The sequence below is a fragment of the Pituophis catenifer genome, unplaced genomic scaffold (assembly GCF_029215685.1).
Source record: "Pituophis catenifer annectens isolate HBS135680 unplaced genomic scaffold, rPitCat1.0.hap2 SCAF_14, whole genome shotgun sequence".
NCBI lineage: Eukaryota > Metazoa > Chordata > Lepidosauria > Squamata > Colubridae > Pituophis > Pituophis catenifer.
In genome coordinates, this window is record NW_027256894.1 from 20,196,397 (window position 1) to 20,216,360 (window position 19,964).

The 19,964-nt window shown below is 44.6% G+C and overlaps 1 protein-coding gene across 1 annotated transcript in view; it reads right to left on the reverse strand.

Annotated features, from left to right (window-relative positions):
- The window catches only part of ARID3B (AT-rich interaction domain 3B), a 35,273-nt gene that overhangs the window by 11,869 nt on the left and 3,440 nt on the right, over positions 1 to 19,964 (reverse strand). Inside the window, 3 exon segments of the mRNA XM_070953500.1 lie at positions 550 to 622; positions 1,950 to 2,021; positions 17,395 to 18,047. Of these exon segments, the coding sequence (XP_070809601.1) occupies positions 550 to 622; positions 1,950 to 2,021; positions 17,395 to 17,973 (724 nt within the window). The 5' untranslated portion in view covers positions 17,974 to 18,047.

Below are 19,964 nucleotides of genomic sequence, written 5' to 3' on the forward strand. Positions count from 1 at the left end.
AGAACCACTTCGAAATTCTGAGGCTGTCAGCTGGATTGGAAAATTGAAAACCATCCCAGAACAGAGAGCAACTTCCATATAGTTGTAAAACCCCACATAGATCAGGTCACCAAGCCGGTTGGGTTTTATGGGGATGGTTTCTAATTCCAGCATACAGAACAAGCACTCACATGTTTATTTCCCTTAAAGGTAAAGGTTCCCCTTGCACATACATGCTAGTCGTTCCCGAGTCTAGGGGGCAGTGCTCATCTCCGTTTCAAAGCCGAAGAGCCAGCGCTGTCCGAAGAAGACGTCTCCGTGGTCATGTGGCCGGCATGACTCAACGCCAAAGGCGCACGGAACGCTGTTCCCTTCCCACCAAAGGGGGTCCCTATTTTTCTACTTGCATTTTTTATGTGCTTTCGAACTGCTAGGTTGGCAGGTGGGACAAGTCACGGGAGCTCACCCCGTTACGCGGCACTAGGGATTCAAACCGCTGAACTGCCGACCTTTCGATCGACAAGCTCAGCGTCTTAGCCACTGAGCCATTTTCCCCTAAACACCACTTACCCCTCTTGTGCATAAAAATGAAGAGATCGTCCAGGAATTTCTTCCGTTCGGGGTCACTATCCAATTCATACAACTGTGAAAGACGAAGCAAGCACAATTTTAACTTCGCCCGAGAGTGTAGAAAGGGAAACAAGATTTCACAGGCATATTCAGCGGGTGGAAAACCACAATTCAACTCAGATTGGAAGTCCCCCCCCCCCCCACTCCCAAATCTTCAAAAAAGATTTGAAGCTCTTGTTCAATGCAGCCTTGGGGGGGGGGGAATCAAGTTGGTGATGCAGGCAGATTCCCATTCCAGTCATTGATTATATGGATCTGGAAACCAAGTCCTTGGAGGCTAATGTGGTGGCAGGTATCAATTTTCTGAAATGGATGTGGGGATTGGAGGAGGAGGAGGAAGAGGTGGCAAGAAAGAAAACAAATGTCATAAACCAGTGTTTTACAACCTTGGCCACTGTAAGATGCATGGACTTTAACTCCCAGAATTCCCCATTCTGGGAGTTAGAAGTCCACACATCTTAAAAATGGCCAAGATTGACAAACACTTTCCTAAATAATCCGAGACTAACCTATCAAAGACTAAGGGCAGGGACGGGCTGCTGGGGGTTCGCAGGGGTTCGGGAGAATCTCTAGCTAAGATTCTGTGCAGTTCAGAGAACCTCCAAATCCCACTCCTGGCTGGCCCCGCCCACGCCGCCCCTCCCAGGAGTCCCCACGCGGCCCGTTTTGGATGCAGATAAGTGCAGGGCGCACACGGAGGCTTGGGGAGGGCGAAAAACGGGCCTACTGGAAGTTCAGGAAGGCTGGAAATGGGCCCTTTCCGGCCTCCAGAGGGCCTCCGGAGCCTGGGGAGGCCATTTTCACCCTCCCAGAGGCTCGAGAAAAGCCTCCGGAGCCTGGGGAGGGCAAAAACGCTGCCCCCCGCCCTCCCCCCCCGCTGTGGTGCAGGAGGCTGACTAGGCCACGCCCACCCAGCAAACCGGGCAGAGAACCCCTTGCTAAAATTTTTGTAGCCCACCCCTGACTAAGGGCTACCCTTCACCACTACAAAGCTTCATTTTACTAAATCAACCACTGTGGATTTGAAGCCTGCGGACTATGATTCAGAGGTACTAAAAATTACAACCCAAGAAATTGTAGATAAGGGATGATCAGCCCAGCCAGATCAAGAGATCTACAGAAGCTGATTCGGAAGGAATCCAAACCTTCTCCTTTGTCAAAGGATCATGTTGCTCTGCTGGAAAGCTTCTTTTTTTTTTTTTCAAGCCCCCTTCAGGTTGCAGAGTCAGCCCAAGCGGTAGAGTTTTCATGATAGCAAGGTTTCTTTTGCTGAAAACGGCTCGAGCGTCGTTTCCACCCTAGACGCAAACAAAGAATCAAGGCTAGGTTGTTGCACTGACCTTGGCAAAGTCGCGGGACACCTCTCTCCCTCTGCTACTGTCGGCTTCTTCGCTCCAAGTTAGGTTCCCGTTCTGAAGAGGAAGAAAACCAAAAACAGACAGCGATTAAACGAAAAGAGCAGGTCTCTATGGAGATTCCATCCTTCCGAGGTCGGTCAAATGAGGACCCAGATTGTTGGGGGCGAGAGGCTGACTCTGTAAACCGCTTAGAGAAGGCTGTAAAGGACTGTGAAGTGGTATATAAGTCTAAGTGCTGTTGCTATCTTCCTTCCTTCCTTCCTCCCTCCCTGCCTGCCTCTTTCTTTCTTCCTGCTCTCCTAGCCTGTCTCCTTTGTCTCCTTCCTTCCTTCCTTCCTTCCTTCCTTCCTTCCTTCCTTCCTTCCTTCCTTCCTCCCTCCCTCCCTCCCTCCCTTCCCGACCCTCCCAGAATGCAGTATTGCAGACTAACTCTGCCCCATTGCCAGCAATTCGATCCTGACCGGCTCAAGGTTGACTCAGCCTTCGATCCTTCCGAGATGGGTAAAATGAGGACCCAGATTGTTGGGGGCAAGAGGCTGACTCTGTAAACCGCTTAGAGAAGGCTGGAAAGCATTGTAAAGCAGTATATAAGTGCTATTGCTATTCTCAATCATCCAGATCATGGTTGTCCCAATGGTGCTTTTTAAATGGCAACAAGACTTTCTCGGTTCCCCTCCCCCCAAAAATAGAATAACAGAGTTGGAAGGGACCTTCGAGGTCTTCCAGTCCAACCCCCTTAGGCAGAAAACCCTACACCACTTCAGACAAATGGTTATCCAGCCAGGGGACGCGTGTACACCATCTGGTGCAGTGTTTCTCAACCTTGGAAGCTTGAAGATGGGTGGACTTCAACTCCCAGATTCCCCCAGCCAGCAGCGCTGGCTGGGGGATTCTGGGAGTTGAAGTCCACCCATCTTCAAGCTACCAAGGTTGAGAAACACTGATCTGGTGGTAAGCACACAGGATCTTAAAAATCGGACGAAAAGCTGCTGAATTCAGGGAGCGATCTCCAAGCAAAAACAGATTTTTTTTAAAAAAAAAAAAAATTAGAGCCACTTTAATGCCTACAGTTTAGTGTCATCTGGCACTGACACACACATGGAATTAGCAAGATGAATAGCTCAGGGATGGCAAACACCCTCCCGCCCCCCCAACCCAAATCTTTTGAATGGCCCAGGTTGCCTTTTCAAGCCTCCTGGTTTTATTTGAGCCAGCAATTCCGGCTGAAAAGTCAATTATCCAGTGAGGCCCATCAGCCCAAATATATTTAATGGAGGATTACGACTTGCTTCTGTGATGTCAGCTGTTTCGTTACAGCTGTTGCCCTCTCTTGAGCCCACTTCGGAAAAGAGCTACAGATACAAATCTTGTCTGGACAAGAAGGGCAGCCAAAGGTTCTCTCCACGCAGCCGAATCGGATGCTCACAATACCGGCCAACTTGCATCCCAAAATGCAAGTTAGCATCCCGATAAAATCACCATTTAATCCTTTTTTTTTTATTATTGAAAAAATTTTTCAAATACAGATTTTCCCCCCTTTTTTTCCCTCCCCTCCTCCCTAACCCCCCCTCCCCCTCCCCTCCCCCTGTGGCTTCTCCAGAATAAAACCCAAATTAATAACAGATTATATAATACTTTACCATCCTTTTTACTCCACCCCCCCATATGCTGACCCTTTCTTTCTAACAATATTATTATATCCCCCTTATACTATACATTTCAAAAACAACATTCAGCTGTAAAATTATATAATAAATCCTAATTTGGCAATTTCAGCTCATAATCTATCCATTTCCTCCTCCCCATACATATATCTCTTAATTCAAATCTTTTACATATATTAATATAACATAACATCCCTTTTCCTAAACTAAACAATCGGTAAGCTAGCCTATCTCCACCCACTTTATTTATTTATTTATTTATTTATTTTTCATATTTGTATACCGCCCTACTCCCGAAGGACTCAGGGCGGTGAACAGCCATAATAAATACAAATACATATAGAAGTTAAAAACTATTAAGAAACAGATTAAGTAATTTAGGCTCAAAGATTAAAAAACATCCAAATTTATCTAAAGAGGTTTAAAACCCAATTTAAAAGCCAGTTTAAAAGCCAATTAAAAAGGGAGAGTTAGGCCAGACCAGCTTGTTGGAATAGAAATGTTTTCAGGGCACGGCGGAAAATGTGTAAGTCTTGGATGTTTCGTAACTCCGGGGGAAGCCCGTTCCAGATGGAACTTTCCTGCAGGTCTACCACCATTTAATCCTTGATTTACAGCAGTTGGTTTAGTGACCGTTTGAAGTTATCCTGGCATTGGGAAAAGTGACTTATGACTGTTTTTTTCACACTTTAGGACCGTTGCAGCCTCCCCATGGTCACGTGATCAAAATCCAGATGCTTAGCAATTGACTCGTATTTATGACGGTTGCAGTGTCCTGGGGTCACGTGATTCCCCTTTGCGACCCTTCCAACGAGCAAAATCAACGGGGAAGCCAGTTTCGCTTAACATACGTGTTACCGACTTAACCATTGTAGGGATTCACTTAACAATGGTGGCAAGAAAGGTGGTAAAATGGGGCGAAACTCACTTAACAACTGTCTCGCTTAGCAACGGAAATCTGTGGTCATAGGTGGAGGACTACCTGAATAGATCCGGTCCCACAAGCCACCTGATCGTTCCCAGTTAACTAACAAGGTACAGAACAATGGAATAAGCTGCACCAATTGGAGCTGGGATAGAATTAAAAGGAATTCCCTCATTTAGTCAAAAGGGTGATTTAATTTCTCCGATTAAAACCACACAATATTAACATGTACATTTAGAGTAGAGTAGAGTAGAGTAGAGTAGAGTAGAGTAGAGTAGAGTAGAATAGAATAGAATAGAATAGAATAGAATAGAATAGAATAGAATAGAATAGAATAGAATAGAATAGAGTTGGAAGGGACCTTGGAGGTCTTCTAGTCCAACCCCCTGCTTAGACAGGAAACCCTACACCATTTCAGACAAATGGTTGTCTGATCTCTTCTTAAAAACTTCCAGTGTTGGAGCATTCGCAACTTCTGGAGGCAAGTTGTTCCACTGATGAATTGTTCTAATGGTCAGGAAATTTCTCCTTAGTTCTAAATTTAGTTCTAAATTTCTGGGATGGTTTTTTTTTTTTTTTTTAAATCACCCAAGACACAGGAAAATATTTATTTTTTATCGCCTGTAGCTTGCAACTGGTACACTTATTACAGTAGCAAATTTCGAATGTTTATGATAGGAAATAAACACTGTTGCCGTTGATAATCTCAAAACGGGGCCAAAACATTTCTCCAGTGACCAGCCTTCCTAAGAGAAAAATCAGCTCTGCCTTTATCTTCAAGGAAGTGAAGCAAGCTTAGCATTTTGTGTAGATATATATATATATATACAGGAAACCAAGTTAAAAAAAAAAAAACACAACACCTATCAATTTTAACAATGCCCCTCTCTGCCACGGCGAATGAATAGGTTTTGCACTGTGGGCCAAAAAATGGGAATTGTCTAGTCAGTAATTCTGAATAATTGTTTCAAAACTCTACTGAATTTGTTTTCAAACCACTTTTAAGCGTGACCACAACCAGTTGGGAATATATTTTTTTTGGTTAATAATAAAATAACAGAGTTTTGGAAGGGATCTTTGAGGTCTTCTAGTCCAACCCCTTTGCTCCAGCAGGAGACCCTATACCAGGGGTCTCCAACCTTGGCAAACTTTCAGTCTTGTGGACTTCAACTCCCAGAATTCCTCAGCCAGCAAAGCTATACCTATACAATTCTGGACAAGTGGCTGTCCCATCTCTTCTTAAAAGAGATCTTAAAATGGGAATGCAGAGGGAACGTTTATTAAGAACTGCCAATTTAAACCAAATCACCCTATTTTTTTTTTTTTAAACGATGGTGGGAGATTCCAATACAAAAAAAGAATCACAATTATTATTATTATTATTTTTTTATATGCCGCCCTTCTCCGGAGACTCAGGGTGGCTTAAAATGCATTAAGCAATCGCCTTCATACTTTTGTATATTTTTACAAAGTCAGCTTATTGTCCCCACAAACCGGGTCCTCATTTCACCTACCTTAGAAAGGATGGAAGGCTGAGTCAACCTTGAGCCTTGGCGAGATTCGAACCCTGCAGTAATTGCAGGCAGCTGGTCTTAATAAGCTTAATAACAGGGTGCCTTAAACCCCTGTACTACCAAGGCTCTTGATTTATATGCCGCCTTTCTCTGGAGACTAAGGGCGGCTTACAATGTGCTAAGCAATAGCCTTCATACTTTTGTATATTTACAAAGTCAGCTTATTGCCCCCACTATCTGGGTCCTCATTTTACCTACCTTAGAAAGGATGGAAGGCTGAGTCGACCTTGAGCCTGGTGAGATTCGAACTCGCAGTAATTGCAGGCAGCTGGATGTTAAATGCTGCCTTCGTAGGAGGCATTAGCCTCCTACGCCACTCAGGCTCCTTTCATTATTTATTATTATTATTATTATTATTATTATTATTATTATTATTATTATTATTATTATTATTATTTCAATTATTTCCTCTTCGCCAGAGCTGAATTCGTTTATATCTCCTTAAGCATCAGTCAACGACAAACATTTCTTTCCTGCACATCTTTTGTTAAAAAACATTGATTCTAGCTGCTTTTTTTCTACCCATAAACAAAACAAAAAAGAAAAATGAAGCAAGTACTGGAATTCCTTTTCTGTCTCCTCCCCCAATCTTGTTCCATGGTAATAATTTGTCCTCCAACTCATCCTCTAGACCAGTGTTTCCCAAACTTGATCCTTTGAAGATGTATGGACTTCAACTCCCAGAATTCCTCAACCAGGCATACTGGTTAGGGAATTCTGGGAATTGAAGTCCATGCATCTTAAAATAGCCAAGTTTGGGAAACACTGCTCTAGACCAGGAGTATCCAACCTGGGTAATTTTAAGACCTGTAGACTCCAGCTCCCAGAATTCATGCCGGCTGGGGAATTCTGGGAGTTGAAGTCCACAAGTCTTAAAGCTGGCAAGGCTGGACACCAATGCTGTAGATTCATAATGGTGAACCTATGGCTTGTGTGCCAGAGGTGGCACGCAGCATCCTCTCTGTGGGCACATGAGCCATCACTTCAGTTCAGCTCCATCATGTATGCGCGTGCCTCCCGCTGACCAGCTGGTCTTCGGGTCTCTGCCGCTCATCCGCGGAGGGCTAGGTGCGTGTGGGGGGGGGCACGCATGCGTGGAAGGTGTATGCGGGGGATGCGCATGCAAGGGGGCACATGCGTGGTGTGTGCACGCATGCATGGGGGTAGGGTGCATGCACAGGGGCTACGTGTGCATTGCATTTTGGGGGGTTCGGGGACACGGACTCGCACACGCTGGGCACTTGGTACGGAAAAGGTTAGCCATCACTGCCGTAGACCATTGGCCCCAGGGTGGATAAAAATCAATGATGTTTTTTAAAAAAATAAAAAAAAAATCAGATTTTTTTTAATTTAAATCGGATCTTTTTGATTTAAATGGGATTTTTTTGATTTTTTATCGAATTTATTTTAATAAAAAACTTTTGGGGCAAAAATCTATCGTAAGATGGTTTTCTATTTAAGATACATAAATAATTTAGTTTATTCAGCATGAAATGGAGCTTAGTTCTGTAGCAGGAGGAGGCTGTATATTCTGCAACACTGGAACTATCGGAGAGTCAACAGCGGGTCAAAGGAGTAGCAGAGATGACAGTTGCTCTTTAAAAACTATGATTTAAATCGAGTGGATTTCAATCAAGCCTTTTTACTAGTGATTTAAATCGTGATTTAAATCGTGATTTAAATCAACTCGATTTAAATCAAATCCACCCTGATTGGCCCCCAATCTTTTGGGCACCAGGGACCAGTTCTGTGGAGAGGAAGATTTCTGCAGAAGAGGCATGGTTTCAAACAGCGCCTTTAGGTTGCATGTGCTTCACTCATTTGCGCGGCCCAGTTTCTGGCCGCTGTGGACCGGTGCCGACCCCCCCAACCTGGGGTTGGGGACGCCAGGTTCTCGACTTTTACAAGCTGGTTGCAAGCTATTTCTCGTAGGCTTCCTGGGATTTTGAATGGACACCCCCAATACATGACACGTTTCGTTCTATTGAGTCTCTGATCCAGACTGGGTAGAATTCACCCGTGCGCTTGTTGCCCTAAACCGGCATGTGAGGGCATGCAGACACTTCTGCAGTTCAGCTCTTAAAGGACGGGACGAGTCCAAATAAGGATTTGGAAGTGTCGTTCTTCTACAGGGGAGGGGATTAAGTCCTCCAGGCATCTCCAAAGCTGCCGGCAACACCCCCACCCCAACTCGCACCTTCCAGTTAACTATCCCAGCATGTCGGCTCCCTTCCCCAGAGCAGGCCAGCCTGGTTTTTACAGAAGCAATTAAGAGAGGCAGCTATTTTAGGATTACTCTCAAGCCACCTGGAGTATCTTATTAGAGTGGAATTCAGAGGTCCAAAACAATTGGGGTCTCTCTCTCTCTCTCCACCCACCCAAAAAGCCTGTTAAAACCTTTCCTTGAGGGCAACACTAGAAATTCCTAACCTGATCGTGAGCCCCTCTCCCACTCCTCGGATGATTTTGGAATTTGGCAAAAGAAAAAAAAATACAAACAAACCCTGCCAATCATTTTAAGGACCTGCTCCTGGAGAAGGAGGGCGTTCAGCCTGTTTTCTACAGGAAGGAGCCATCCAAAGGGCTTTATTCTCATTGCAAAATTTGGGGGCGTGGGGGAGAAAGAAAGAAAGAAAGAAAGAAAAAGAAAAAGAAAGAAAGAAAGAAAGAAAGAAAGAAAGAAAGAAAGAAAGAAAGAAAGAAAGAAACAAACAAACAAACCCAAGGCTGATGTGTGAAACATTCAACGGTGCTTTTTTTTCTTTTCAAAAAGGCAACTGGACTTTCTGCTTTTTACTCTCTGAAGAGGTTTCGCTTCTCACCCGAGAAGCTTCCTCAGTTCTGACTCAGTCGTCGGGTCAGAAGTGAAGAAGCTTCTGGGATGAGAAGCGAAACCTCTTCAAAGAATAACAAGAAACTCCAGTTGCCTCTTGGGGGGGGGGGGGGGAAAGCAGATTTGGGACAACCGGGACCTGGATGTGACTGAGAATCTTTGTAGCTGTGTGCGACGGACTTCTCAATACAACGGGTTGTTACGAAAAGGCAGACCCCCCCCCCCTAGTTGCAAGGTCTCTATTGGGGTCCCTCCCCCCACCACCCTCAGTCCTGATTGTTGTTGGCATGGGTGGCTTACACACAATTCCTCCACGACACGGTCTGGACTGCATGACTGCAGCTATGGGTCATTTCACTGATCCACATACTTTTCCTCAAGGTAAGGGTTGCCAGCCAAAATCATCCAGAGGCTGGGAACATGTCTTGTTACGTCAATCGGTTCATTATTCTAGGTCAGTGATGGTTAACTTTTTTGGTGCCGAGTGCCCAAAGCACGCAAGCATGAGTGAGAATGCACATGCGTGTGCCAGAACCCCCAAAATGCAATGCAAGCACCCCCCAGGCATGTGATAGGTTCGCCAGCACGGTTCTAGCTCCTAGGAATTATTTCAGGATTCTCTCCTTGGCATCCAGATGCAATGGGGATGGAAAAAAAAAATCCTAATTAAGTATCAGAAAGCCAGAAGGTTTTTTTTTTTTAATGTTTTTAACGTAGATAAAGCAGATACTCAGTGATGCACAATTATCCGATACAAGGTAGTCCTTGACTTACAACAGTCCATTTACTGACCATTCCAAGTTACAACGGCACTGAAAAAAGTGACTTAGGACCATTTTTCACACGACCGCTGCAGCCTCCCCGTGGTCACCTGATCAAAATTGGGATGCTCGGCAACTGACTCAGATTTATGACGGCTGCAGTGTCCGGGGGAGGCGGGGGGTCACGTGATCCGCGTTTGCGACCTTCTGACAAGCAAAGTCAATGGGGAATCCAGATTCACTTAACAACCACATTACTAGCTTAAATGCGATGATTCACTTAACAACCACATTAGTAATTTCATTGCAATTATTCACTTAACAACCGTGGCAAGAAAAGTCGTAAAATAGGGCAAAACTCGCTTAACAAACGTTTCACTCAGCAGCATAAAGTTTGGGCTCAATTGTGGTCGCAACTTAAAGAAATCTCAACCTGATGTTTAAATTAATTTTATTTTTATTTCTACTTTGTTTAATGACCGCCACCAAGACATCTTTTTTTCTTATCCTCTTTATTTCCTATTGCTCTTTAGGGCCTTTGTGGCTTAAATCGGCATGAATTTGGGAAGTGTTAAGAAAGGGAGAAAAGAAACTAAATTGACTTTTCGTTGGAGGGTTTCCCGGCCCCTTGAAAGACAGACAAGCCTTCCTCCTCGTTCGGTGTTGACAATATTCTCACCGCCCCTCTTGTCATAAGCTGAGCCGGTTCTTTTGTCCGTAAGGGTGTCGGACAATTAATTACTTTGTGGTGGGACGCTGAATGGAACTCAAAGCGGACAAGCACCCAACAGCCTCCTTCCTTTTGAGAGCAGCCTTTGCTAACAGAAAACGTTCAAGGGGGCTTTAAGATGACTTTTCTACAAAGAAAAGGGATTTTTTTAAAAAGAAAGAAAGAAAGAAAACGGGGAAGTGAAGAGGAAAATAACAAAAAAAGAAACAACAACCCCAAAATAAACGGAACACCGAGGACACCTCTTAGCTCTGAATGCCTCAATTTCAAATAACGTCACGTAGAAAGCCATTTTTAGATCAATCCACAACTCTTGGGTGGATGCAAAATGCAAATTTAAGTAGCCCTTGACAGGAGAACATTACAAAGGGCAGGCAAAAGATTAATTCCCCGGACACGTTAAGGGACAAGAGCCTTCGCTTGGAACAAAAATAGGAATCTTGCTTCTCTCTCGTCTTACAAAATGGGTGACTGACATCCACCCCAATGTCAATCTGGCCTATTAATAGACACCACAATCCTGGGTTGGTGAAATGAAGTGTGGATGGAGAAAGTCTTTACTGAATGTTCCTCCAAAGAATTCCAGGCAAGCAGAGATTTTCCTTTGGATTAAATAAGAAGAACGGATTTCAGCTCTCTGGTTTACAACAATACAGAGACATGTAAACAAGGTGCATAGGTAGTCCTCGACTTACGACCCCAACTGAGCCCCAAATTTCTCTTGCTTATGGGAGACAATTGTTAAGTGAGTTTTGCCCCATTTAAGACTTTTTAATTCTTCAAGCCTTTAACGAGCCTTTTTAAAAATAAATCCAATAAAATTATCCAAGTTGCTCCTTTGATGGTGTATATGCACCAAAGACAAATTCCTTGTGTGTCCAATCACACTTGGCCAATAAAGAATTCAATTCAGCCCCCGTGGCCAGGGGGGCTTTCTATCAGGTTCTCCTGATACGCCAGTTGCGCCCCTTTCTAGATCGGGACTCCTTACGCACGGTCACTCAAGCACTCGTCACTTCTCGTCTGGACTATTGTAACGCTCTCTATATGGGGCTCCCTTTGGGGTGCACCCGGAGGCTCCAACTGGTGCAAAATGCGGCCGCGTGGGGGATTATGGGAGCGACGGGGCGCTCCCACGTGACACCTCTCCTGCGCGAGCTGCATTGGCTTCCGGTGGACTTCCGGGTGTGCTTCAAGGTGTTGGTGACCACCTTTAAAGCGCTCCATGGCTTAGGGCCGTGGTACTTACGGGACCGCCTTCTGCCACCAATTGCCTCCCACCGGCCGGTTCGCTCCCACAGAGAGGGCCTCCTCAGGGTGCCGTCAGCCAGACAATGTAAAGGTAAAGGTTCCCCTCGCACATACGTGCTAGTCGTTCCCGACTCTAGGGGGCAGTGCTCATCTCCGTTTCAAAGCCGAAGAGCCAGCGCTGTCCGAAGACGTCTCCGTGGTCATGTGGCTGCCATGACTAAACACCAAAGGCGCACGGAACACTGTTACTTTCCCACCAAAGGTGGTCCCTATTTTTCCACTTGCATTTTTTTTTACATGCTTTCGAACTGCTAGGTTGGCAGAAGCTGGGACAAGTCACGGGAGCTCACCCCGTTAGGCGGCGCTAGGGATTCGAACCGCCGAACTGCCGACCTTTCGATAGACAAGCTCAGCACCTTAGCCACTGAGCCACCGCGTCCCTCTAACCTAACTTCTATGAGTACCTTAAAACAAAGTCACTAAAGAAATCTGGATTCCAGGCCAGATCCTTTCGGTGTCCTAGGTGTGGAATTTGACACCATGCCACCACATGGCTTGGATTTTACAGCGATGGGGACCCCACAGAGGAAGAAGCTCCTCATTAAAGGCTAAACTGGAAACATTCTTAGAAACAATGAACACAAACCCACCCACCCCTCAAAAAAAAAGTGGCTCCATGGACTGGAGAGGAGAAGCTAAGAGGGAGACGGATGCAAACGATCCCAACTGCAGATCTTTTTTAAGGGGGCAGGAATTTGGAAGGTGGGGGGGGGGAAGTGATTTTCATCAGTCTTATTCTCTAGTCATGAAGGCTGGAGGGATTGAGCGAATTCAGGAAGAGCAGAAAGTTACTCTTCTCATTGAAAACTTTCCAGAAAACTCACCACTTCTCACAGCACTGGGGAAAAAAAAAAAAAGGATTATTTCACGTTAATGGCTGAGACAGGTACAGTAGTGTCCAAAATTGTGGAAATCTTTTGGGAAAAGTGTATTTTTGAGGTTTGATGGGTAATAACACCACTTTTTCTTTTCTTTTTTTTTGGAGTTTCAAGATAATCCTATTCCACTGCTGGAATGGCCTGGGAATAGCCCAGACTTTAACCCAATTGAAAATCTATGGAGCCGACTAAAGAAATTGGTTAGTCGGAAGCGACCCAGCAATAAAACCCAGTTAATAGAAGCCATCATTCCATCTTGGTTTCACATTATAACAGCTGCAGAACTCAAAGACTTGGTTCACTCCATGGGAAGAGGTTGTAAGGTCGTCATTCATGCTAAAGGTTACCCAACTAAGGATTAACTGACACGGTGATCATTTTTGCATATCGTTTTTTCTACCTGTTTCCCTTTTCTTCTTTATACTGTAACTGCTATTCTAACAGCAAATCCTTCATAAAAGTGATGGCATTACGTTCTTGATTAAATTATCTTTCCATTGATATATAATTTTATGGCACTACTCCCCCCAAAAAATGGTGTTATTAAATAGTTTTAGAAAATACACTTTCCCCAAAAGGTTTCCACAATTTTGGCCACTACTGTAGGTTTCTCCAGGTATTCTGCTGAAGGTATCCTCCAGTTTGTTTTAGTGGCCGCTCGAAGTTACCACGGCACTGAAAAAAAAAAAGTTACTTATGACCATTTTTCACTCGGAGGACCGTTGCAGCATCCCCATGGTCAGGGGACTCACATTCGGATGCTTGACCAATGGTTCATAATTATGACGGTCACAGTGTCCTGAGCAAAGTCAATGGGGGGGGGGATGCCGGATGCGTTTAAGAACCGTGTTAATGGATTCACTTAACATCCCTGTGACTAATTTAACAACGGCAGCGATCGTTAAGATCGAAGTCGTAAAAATAGGGCAAAACTCACTTAGCAAATGTTTCACATAGCAACGTAAATTTGGGGCTCAGTCATGGACGTAAATCAAGGACCACCTGCAATTCCTGCTTCTTTTGCTTTGGTGAAAAGGTTTAAGAAAGCAAACAGTTGTTACTAAAGCTTGTTTGTTCTCAGTGCAGCCCTTCTCCGGCACAGCCCACACAGCGCACCGTTTATACACGTGGGGTATAAATATCCCTTGCGTAAACCTCAATTACGGTAACATGAATAAGCTTCCAGTCCTCAAAGCTTATAGCAAACATGCAAAAACGAGAAGGATCTTTTGCAATCCACTGGCATTTTGCCCCCCTGCCATCACTCTGCTAAATAACTAATTCCCGCAACGTTGTCAAACAAATCTAGGAAGGCAGTTTTCTCATTATCTCATCCTTACTCTCATCTTCTCAAGACTATAACCATTTTTTCTCAGGTAGTCCTCAATTTATGAATGCAACGGAGCCCCAAATTTATGTGGCTAAAAGCGAGAAATTTTGCTCAGTGAGTTTTGCCCCCTTTTACGACTTAAAAAAACTTGCACATCAAATTATTTTTTTTAAAAGCCTGGTTGAAAAATGGGTCTTTATAGGTTTTTTTCTGCATGGGAGAAAAGAGCAAAACTTAGTCCCATTCCTCAGGGGCTGCATTCCTGAGCCCGGATGCGAAGCCGAAGGCAAAAAAAAAAAAAATCCTGGAAAAATGAAAGGATGATTGAAGCACCTACTCTCAAAAGGATCAGTGTGCTCAGCATCTGAGAGGCTGGGCAATAAAACGGGCGCATTGAAATACTGTGGGAAATAAATGGAAGGAAAAAACCTGCCAAGTTACTTTTCTGAAAATGAATGGTAAGTCTTGCTAGATTCACCGGCTTGCCATCGATTGCCAACTCAGTTGTCTTCTCAATGCAGCCTGAACCACTAAGACTGTAGTACCATTCTTCTTCTCATCCTTACTAGTACTTCTCTCTTCCCACTTATGGCTATATCCATGTTGCTTGTATCTTTACAATTTATATTGCTTTTATTGTTTCCTAGCATGATTTCATTGCTTATTAGTATCCTATGACTATCACTAAGTGTTGTATCTTATGATTCTAGACGAATATATATATACTGCTCAAAAAAATAAAGGGAACACAAGCACATCCAAGATCTGAATGAATGAAATAGCCTTACTAAATATACTGCTTAAAAAAATAAAGGGAACACAAGCAGAAGACATCCGAGATCTGAATGAATGAAATAGCTTTATTAAATACTTTGTTCTTTACATATAGTAGTTTATACACTGCTCAAACAACTAAAGGGAACACAAAACTACTTTATGTACCGAACAAAGTATTTAATAAGGCTATTTCATTCATTCAGATCTCGGATGACTTCTGCTCGTGTTCCCTTTATTTTTTTGAGCAGTGTACATACATACATACACACACACACACACATATAATTTATATTTTGCTGATAAAAAAATTCAGTGAAATATAAATTTGGTATAAAATGGTTTGTTGTGAATGTGACTGCTTGAGGGCTCCTGGATTGGAGCTGAAAGGCGAAAGGGATGCAGTAGGCTCCCTCCCACATGCTGGGGTAGACCAGGTGTCTCAATAGAAAAACACTTACACACACACACACACACACACACACACACACACACACACACAGTTTCCCTGAAAATAAGACATCCCTGATAATAAGCCCAATCAGGCTTTTGAGCGCACGTGCTAAAATAAGCCCTCCCCGAAAATATTTAAACACAAGAGCTGGAAATCAGGTAAGACGGCAAGAGGAGCCCCATCTTGCTCCATGCACCCCAAAATAATATCTCCCTGAAAATAAGGCCAAGCGCTTATTTTGGGGTTCAAAAAAAAATATAAGACAGGGTCTTATTTTGGGGAAAACACGGTATATGTGTGTGTGTGTACACTGAGAGCATATGCACCAAAGACAAATTCCTTGTGTGTCCAATCACACTTGACCAATAAAGAATTCTATTCTATTCTATTTTCAACAATAGCCCAGGAGATGCTTGCTTAAGTACTTAAGGGAAGCCTCACAAACCGCCCCCACAATAGCACTAGACACCGCAAGAAGCATGACACAACCTCCGCCCCACAAAAGCGGATGCAATTACGCACTCAAACACCAAGAAAAAGTGCTGGTTTTTTTTTGGTTTGAATTTGCTGTTAAGAATCCGACACAATTACCCCTCGGCCCTTGCAGACAGCAAAACATTTGTGCAGATGTGCAGATGGTACACAACCCCAGAAATGGTAAAACGTGACCGGTGGTGCCACTCGCTCACTCTGAGATTCTGGAATTCAGTGTGCCAAAAGGCCTAACTTGCACCGAGGAGGAGCAAAATACTCCTTCTAGTTGCATCAGCCGGCCTGCTTTTTAATTGCAACACTTCAAAGGTTCTTCGGCCACCGAAAGCACAAGGGCCCCGTTATTATTCTCAAGGCTGGGGCCCTCCTGAAGCTGTTGGTGTGAACTGCAAACACAACTTGTGAGGGGAAACGGGCAGGTGGGGTGGGGGAGGCTTCCCAGGGTCTGTATAAATAGGAAGCCCACCGTCTTTCTTTCTTTTCTTTTTTTTTTTTTTTCTATGCGCATTTCCCTCTTGCTTAATTCACGGTGGCAGTCAGGAGCCTCTGAAGGTTTTGGCTTCTGCTCATAAAAAAATGAGGAAACGTGCAAAGGAGCTGCTGCTAAATTGGGGGTGGGGGGAAAATAAGGGAGGAGGAGGAAGAGGAGGAAGAGAGAAGGAGGAGGAAGAGCTGGCTTAAGAAACGAAATGGCTCACTTCCCAGAGCTCAGCTGCAATCAAAAGTTGATTTAAAAGTTTCTGAGCCAGATTCCTGTTTTTTGGCTTCCCCAAAGGATCCCACTGGATATCTTCTGGCCCAACTACCTCACAGGGGCCTGGCTAAAACAATAAAAATAAAACAAAGGGACCAACTTCATGCAGGTAATCCTCGTCTTACAACTGTTCGTTTAGTGACCATCCCAAGTTACAACAGCACTTATAATCATTTTTCACACGTGCGACCGTGGCAGTAACCTCCCCATGGCCAGATGATCAAAATTTGGATGCCGGGCAATTGGGTTCATAGTTACGACGGTGGCTGTGCCTTGGGGGCGATGGGACCAATTTGGGGGGCGACTTTCTGGCAAGCAAAATCCATGGGGAAGCCAGACTCGCTTAACAACCATGTTGCTAATTTAACAACCACGGCAAGGAAGTTCGTAAAACAGGTCAAAGTTCCCTTCGCTGCGGTCTCACTTAGCAATAGAAATTTTGGCCTCAATTATCCAGCTATTGGTAAAATTTTACCAATGGCTGGATAATAAAGCATGGAAATGAAATATGAAATGGATGTAATAATAAAATATATAAAGCGGTTTTTTTTAATGGGAGATAAGCCATTGTTAAATGAGAATAATAATATAAAGGGATATAATAAATTGTCAAATAAGAGAACTTGGATATGGGATTAAGCACAAAAGATTTGTAACTGATCGATACACTTTCTGTAATTGTAACGGATGATGGTTGTTTTAAGTTTTGTTTAAAAATAAAGAACTTTTTTTTTAAAAAAAGAAATTTTGGGCTCAATTCTGGTCGTAAGATGAGAACTATAAGTAAAAAAAATAAAACTAATGGCCAACTTCGCCGCACGGCTTTCCCTGCGTAACTAAGGAAAGAGCCACATCTAACACAACGCAACGAAACCCACAAGCTTCAATGGCATCCGTGGGGCAGGGCGTGGGGTGGGGTTGGGGGGTGGCAAAACCTTTGGACTGACCTGCTTGTGCTGCTCCTCCAGCCTCCACATCGGTCTCCCAGCGGAAGAGCCGGAATAGAGCAAATTGGGGGTTTCTTTCCCTGCTTGGTCCTTTCCCTGGAGATGCCGCTGGACCCCCAGAACTGGGAGAGGCTTAGAGGAAGGAGTCACTCTTTGGTTGTGGGAAACCGCTTTGGAAGCGTGAAAGTATTTGAGAGCCGATCGCGCATCCTGGCCAGTTCTGGGAGCGTTGCCCTCCAGGTCGCCGTCTTCTGAATCTTCCTCCCCTTCTTCTTCTTCCTCTTCTTCGTCCTCCTCCTCCTCTTCTTCCTCCGAGTTCAGAGCACTCTGGTCAAATGTTCGAGAAGCCGCCAGGACGGGGGGCATTCTAGCGGATGGGCCAAGGATGGGCCCACCGGAAACTTTGCCGGAGGTGGCAGCCATGCCAGTTTGCTGGACCGTCATCTGTTGAGGGAACTGGAGGGGAGGGTCTCTCATCTGCCGCTGGGGCCGGTCTCTGGACTCCATCGGGAGAGGGGCCACTTGCTGCTGCTGCTGCTGCTGCTTCTGCAGCTGTTCCACAACGGCCTCCAGCTTCATCCTGGGCTTATCATGGCTATGCCGAGAAAGGAGTTCGGGCGGACGCGGCTCCAGACGAAGCCTTCGCAGAATACCTGAAACACAAATAACGGGCCTGGATAATTACCTGTATTTTTCGGACTATAAGACGCAGCTAAATTTACAGGAGGAAAACAAGAAAAATAATAAAAAAAAAGCTTTTGGCCTCCGCGGGTCGGATTTTTGCTCTCCTAGGCCCCCAGGAGCACTCTGCAGGGCTCCGCACAGCCCGTTTTCACCAAAAATGCACCTGTTTTCACCAAAAACGCACCCGTTTTTGGCCTGCAGAGTGCTTCTAGGGGCCTGGGAGGGCAAAAATGCGACACACGGAGGGTTCAGGAGGCCAAAAAATGCCCGTATTCCGTCTATAAGACACACCTAAATTTCACCCACTTTTGGGGGTGGGGGTGGGGTAAAGATGCGTCTTATATTCTGAAAAATACGGTACTTCTTCCTCTACCCTGCTTCCAAGGAGCTGCAAAATGAAAGCACTCTGGGTAGAAAGCCCACGCACAATTCCATGTTTTTTCTATTATGGAATTCCAGATTTCTCTGCAAAGCGATGTCTTCCTTGTAGTAAAACAAACAAACAAACCCCACCCCAAATCAGCATCAGAAATGATTTTATCGTATGGGGGCAAGAGACCCTTTCCGCCGCTCCTCCTGCCATATTTTCTTTGAAAACATCTTTGTCGCTTACTCTTAATCATGCTACGCAACTGGTCTGTTCCTGCATAATGAGAGCAAAATAGGATTTACAACCCCAGGGAAGGGAAGAGGGGGAAAAAAAACACCATCCAATAATGTCCACCAATTGTTGTTTTGGCATTACAGTCTAAGCAAAGCATGCAGAGTGATCGTCATTCAGAAATGGGTGCAGCCAACTTTCTTCCTCGGTTGCTATATATGCGGCTTTGATTCCAGAGTTAGGATAAAAATGGTGGAGGGGCTGAATGCAAACACAGTATTTCGGCAGCCCAAATTCAAGAAGCCAATGCAAGACTGAAAGACTAACTTACAACCTAGTCCTCCACTTACAACAGTTTTCTTTAGTGACCCGTTCAAAGTTACAACGGCATTGGAAAAAGTGACTTAGGACCACTTTTTTTTTTCACGTACGTTTTTCACCCTTATGTCCGTTTGCAGTAGCCCCAGGGCCACGTGATTTAAAATTGGCAACTGACTCACATTTATTGACCGTTGCCGCGTCAGGGAATCATGTGATTTCCCCCTTTTGCAGCGTGCTCAGTTACTAACACGGTCGTTAAAACGAATCTGGCTTCCTCACTGGCTTTGAGTGGTCAGAAGGCGGCAAAAGGGGATCATGTGAGCCCGGGATTTAGCAACCGCCATATAAATACATGCCAGTTGCCAAGCATCTCAATTTCGAACACGGGATCACGGGGAGGCTGCAACGGTCCTCGTGTGACAAACAGCCGTAAGTCACCCCTCTTTTTTTTTTTTGAAGTGCTGTTGTAACTTCAGTCACTAAGCGAATGTGGTTGCAAGTCAAGGACTGACTACCTGTAGTAAATTTTGCGGCTCTTGGGTGGCTGGCAAGAAGCAACAAGAAAACTCTTTGCAGCTGGCAATTATGAGTTCAAGTGTCTGTCTGTCATCCTCCTCCTCCTCTCCTCCCCAAAGCAATTGTGACTTTCAGATGTAATAAGAAGAGCTGATGAATTACGTACTATTTAAAGTTAAATATATGCCATAATATCCCCACCCTCTGCCGTGACTGTGCTTTAGGGCACCCATTTTCCTTTGTTTGTCACGTCTGCCTTCCAGAGAAGTTTATTTTATTTCCCGACATCCAATTTTAATTTAGAAACACCACAGGGCACGGGGCACGTGAAGTGCCATCTACAGGGAGATAATGAATAAGGGGACAATAAATATTGAATGAGCCGATGGTCAAAGGATGAAAGGCAACAGCCACACAATCATTAAAGGGCGGAAATACATCGGGGGAA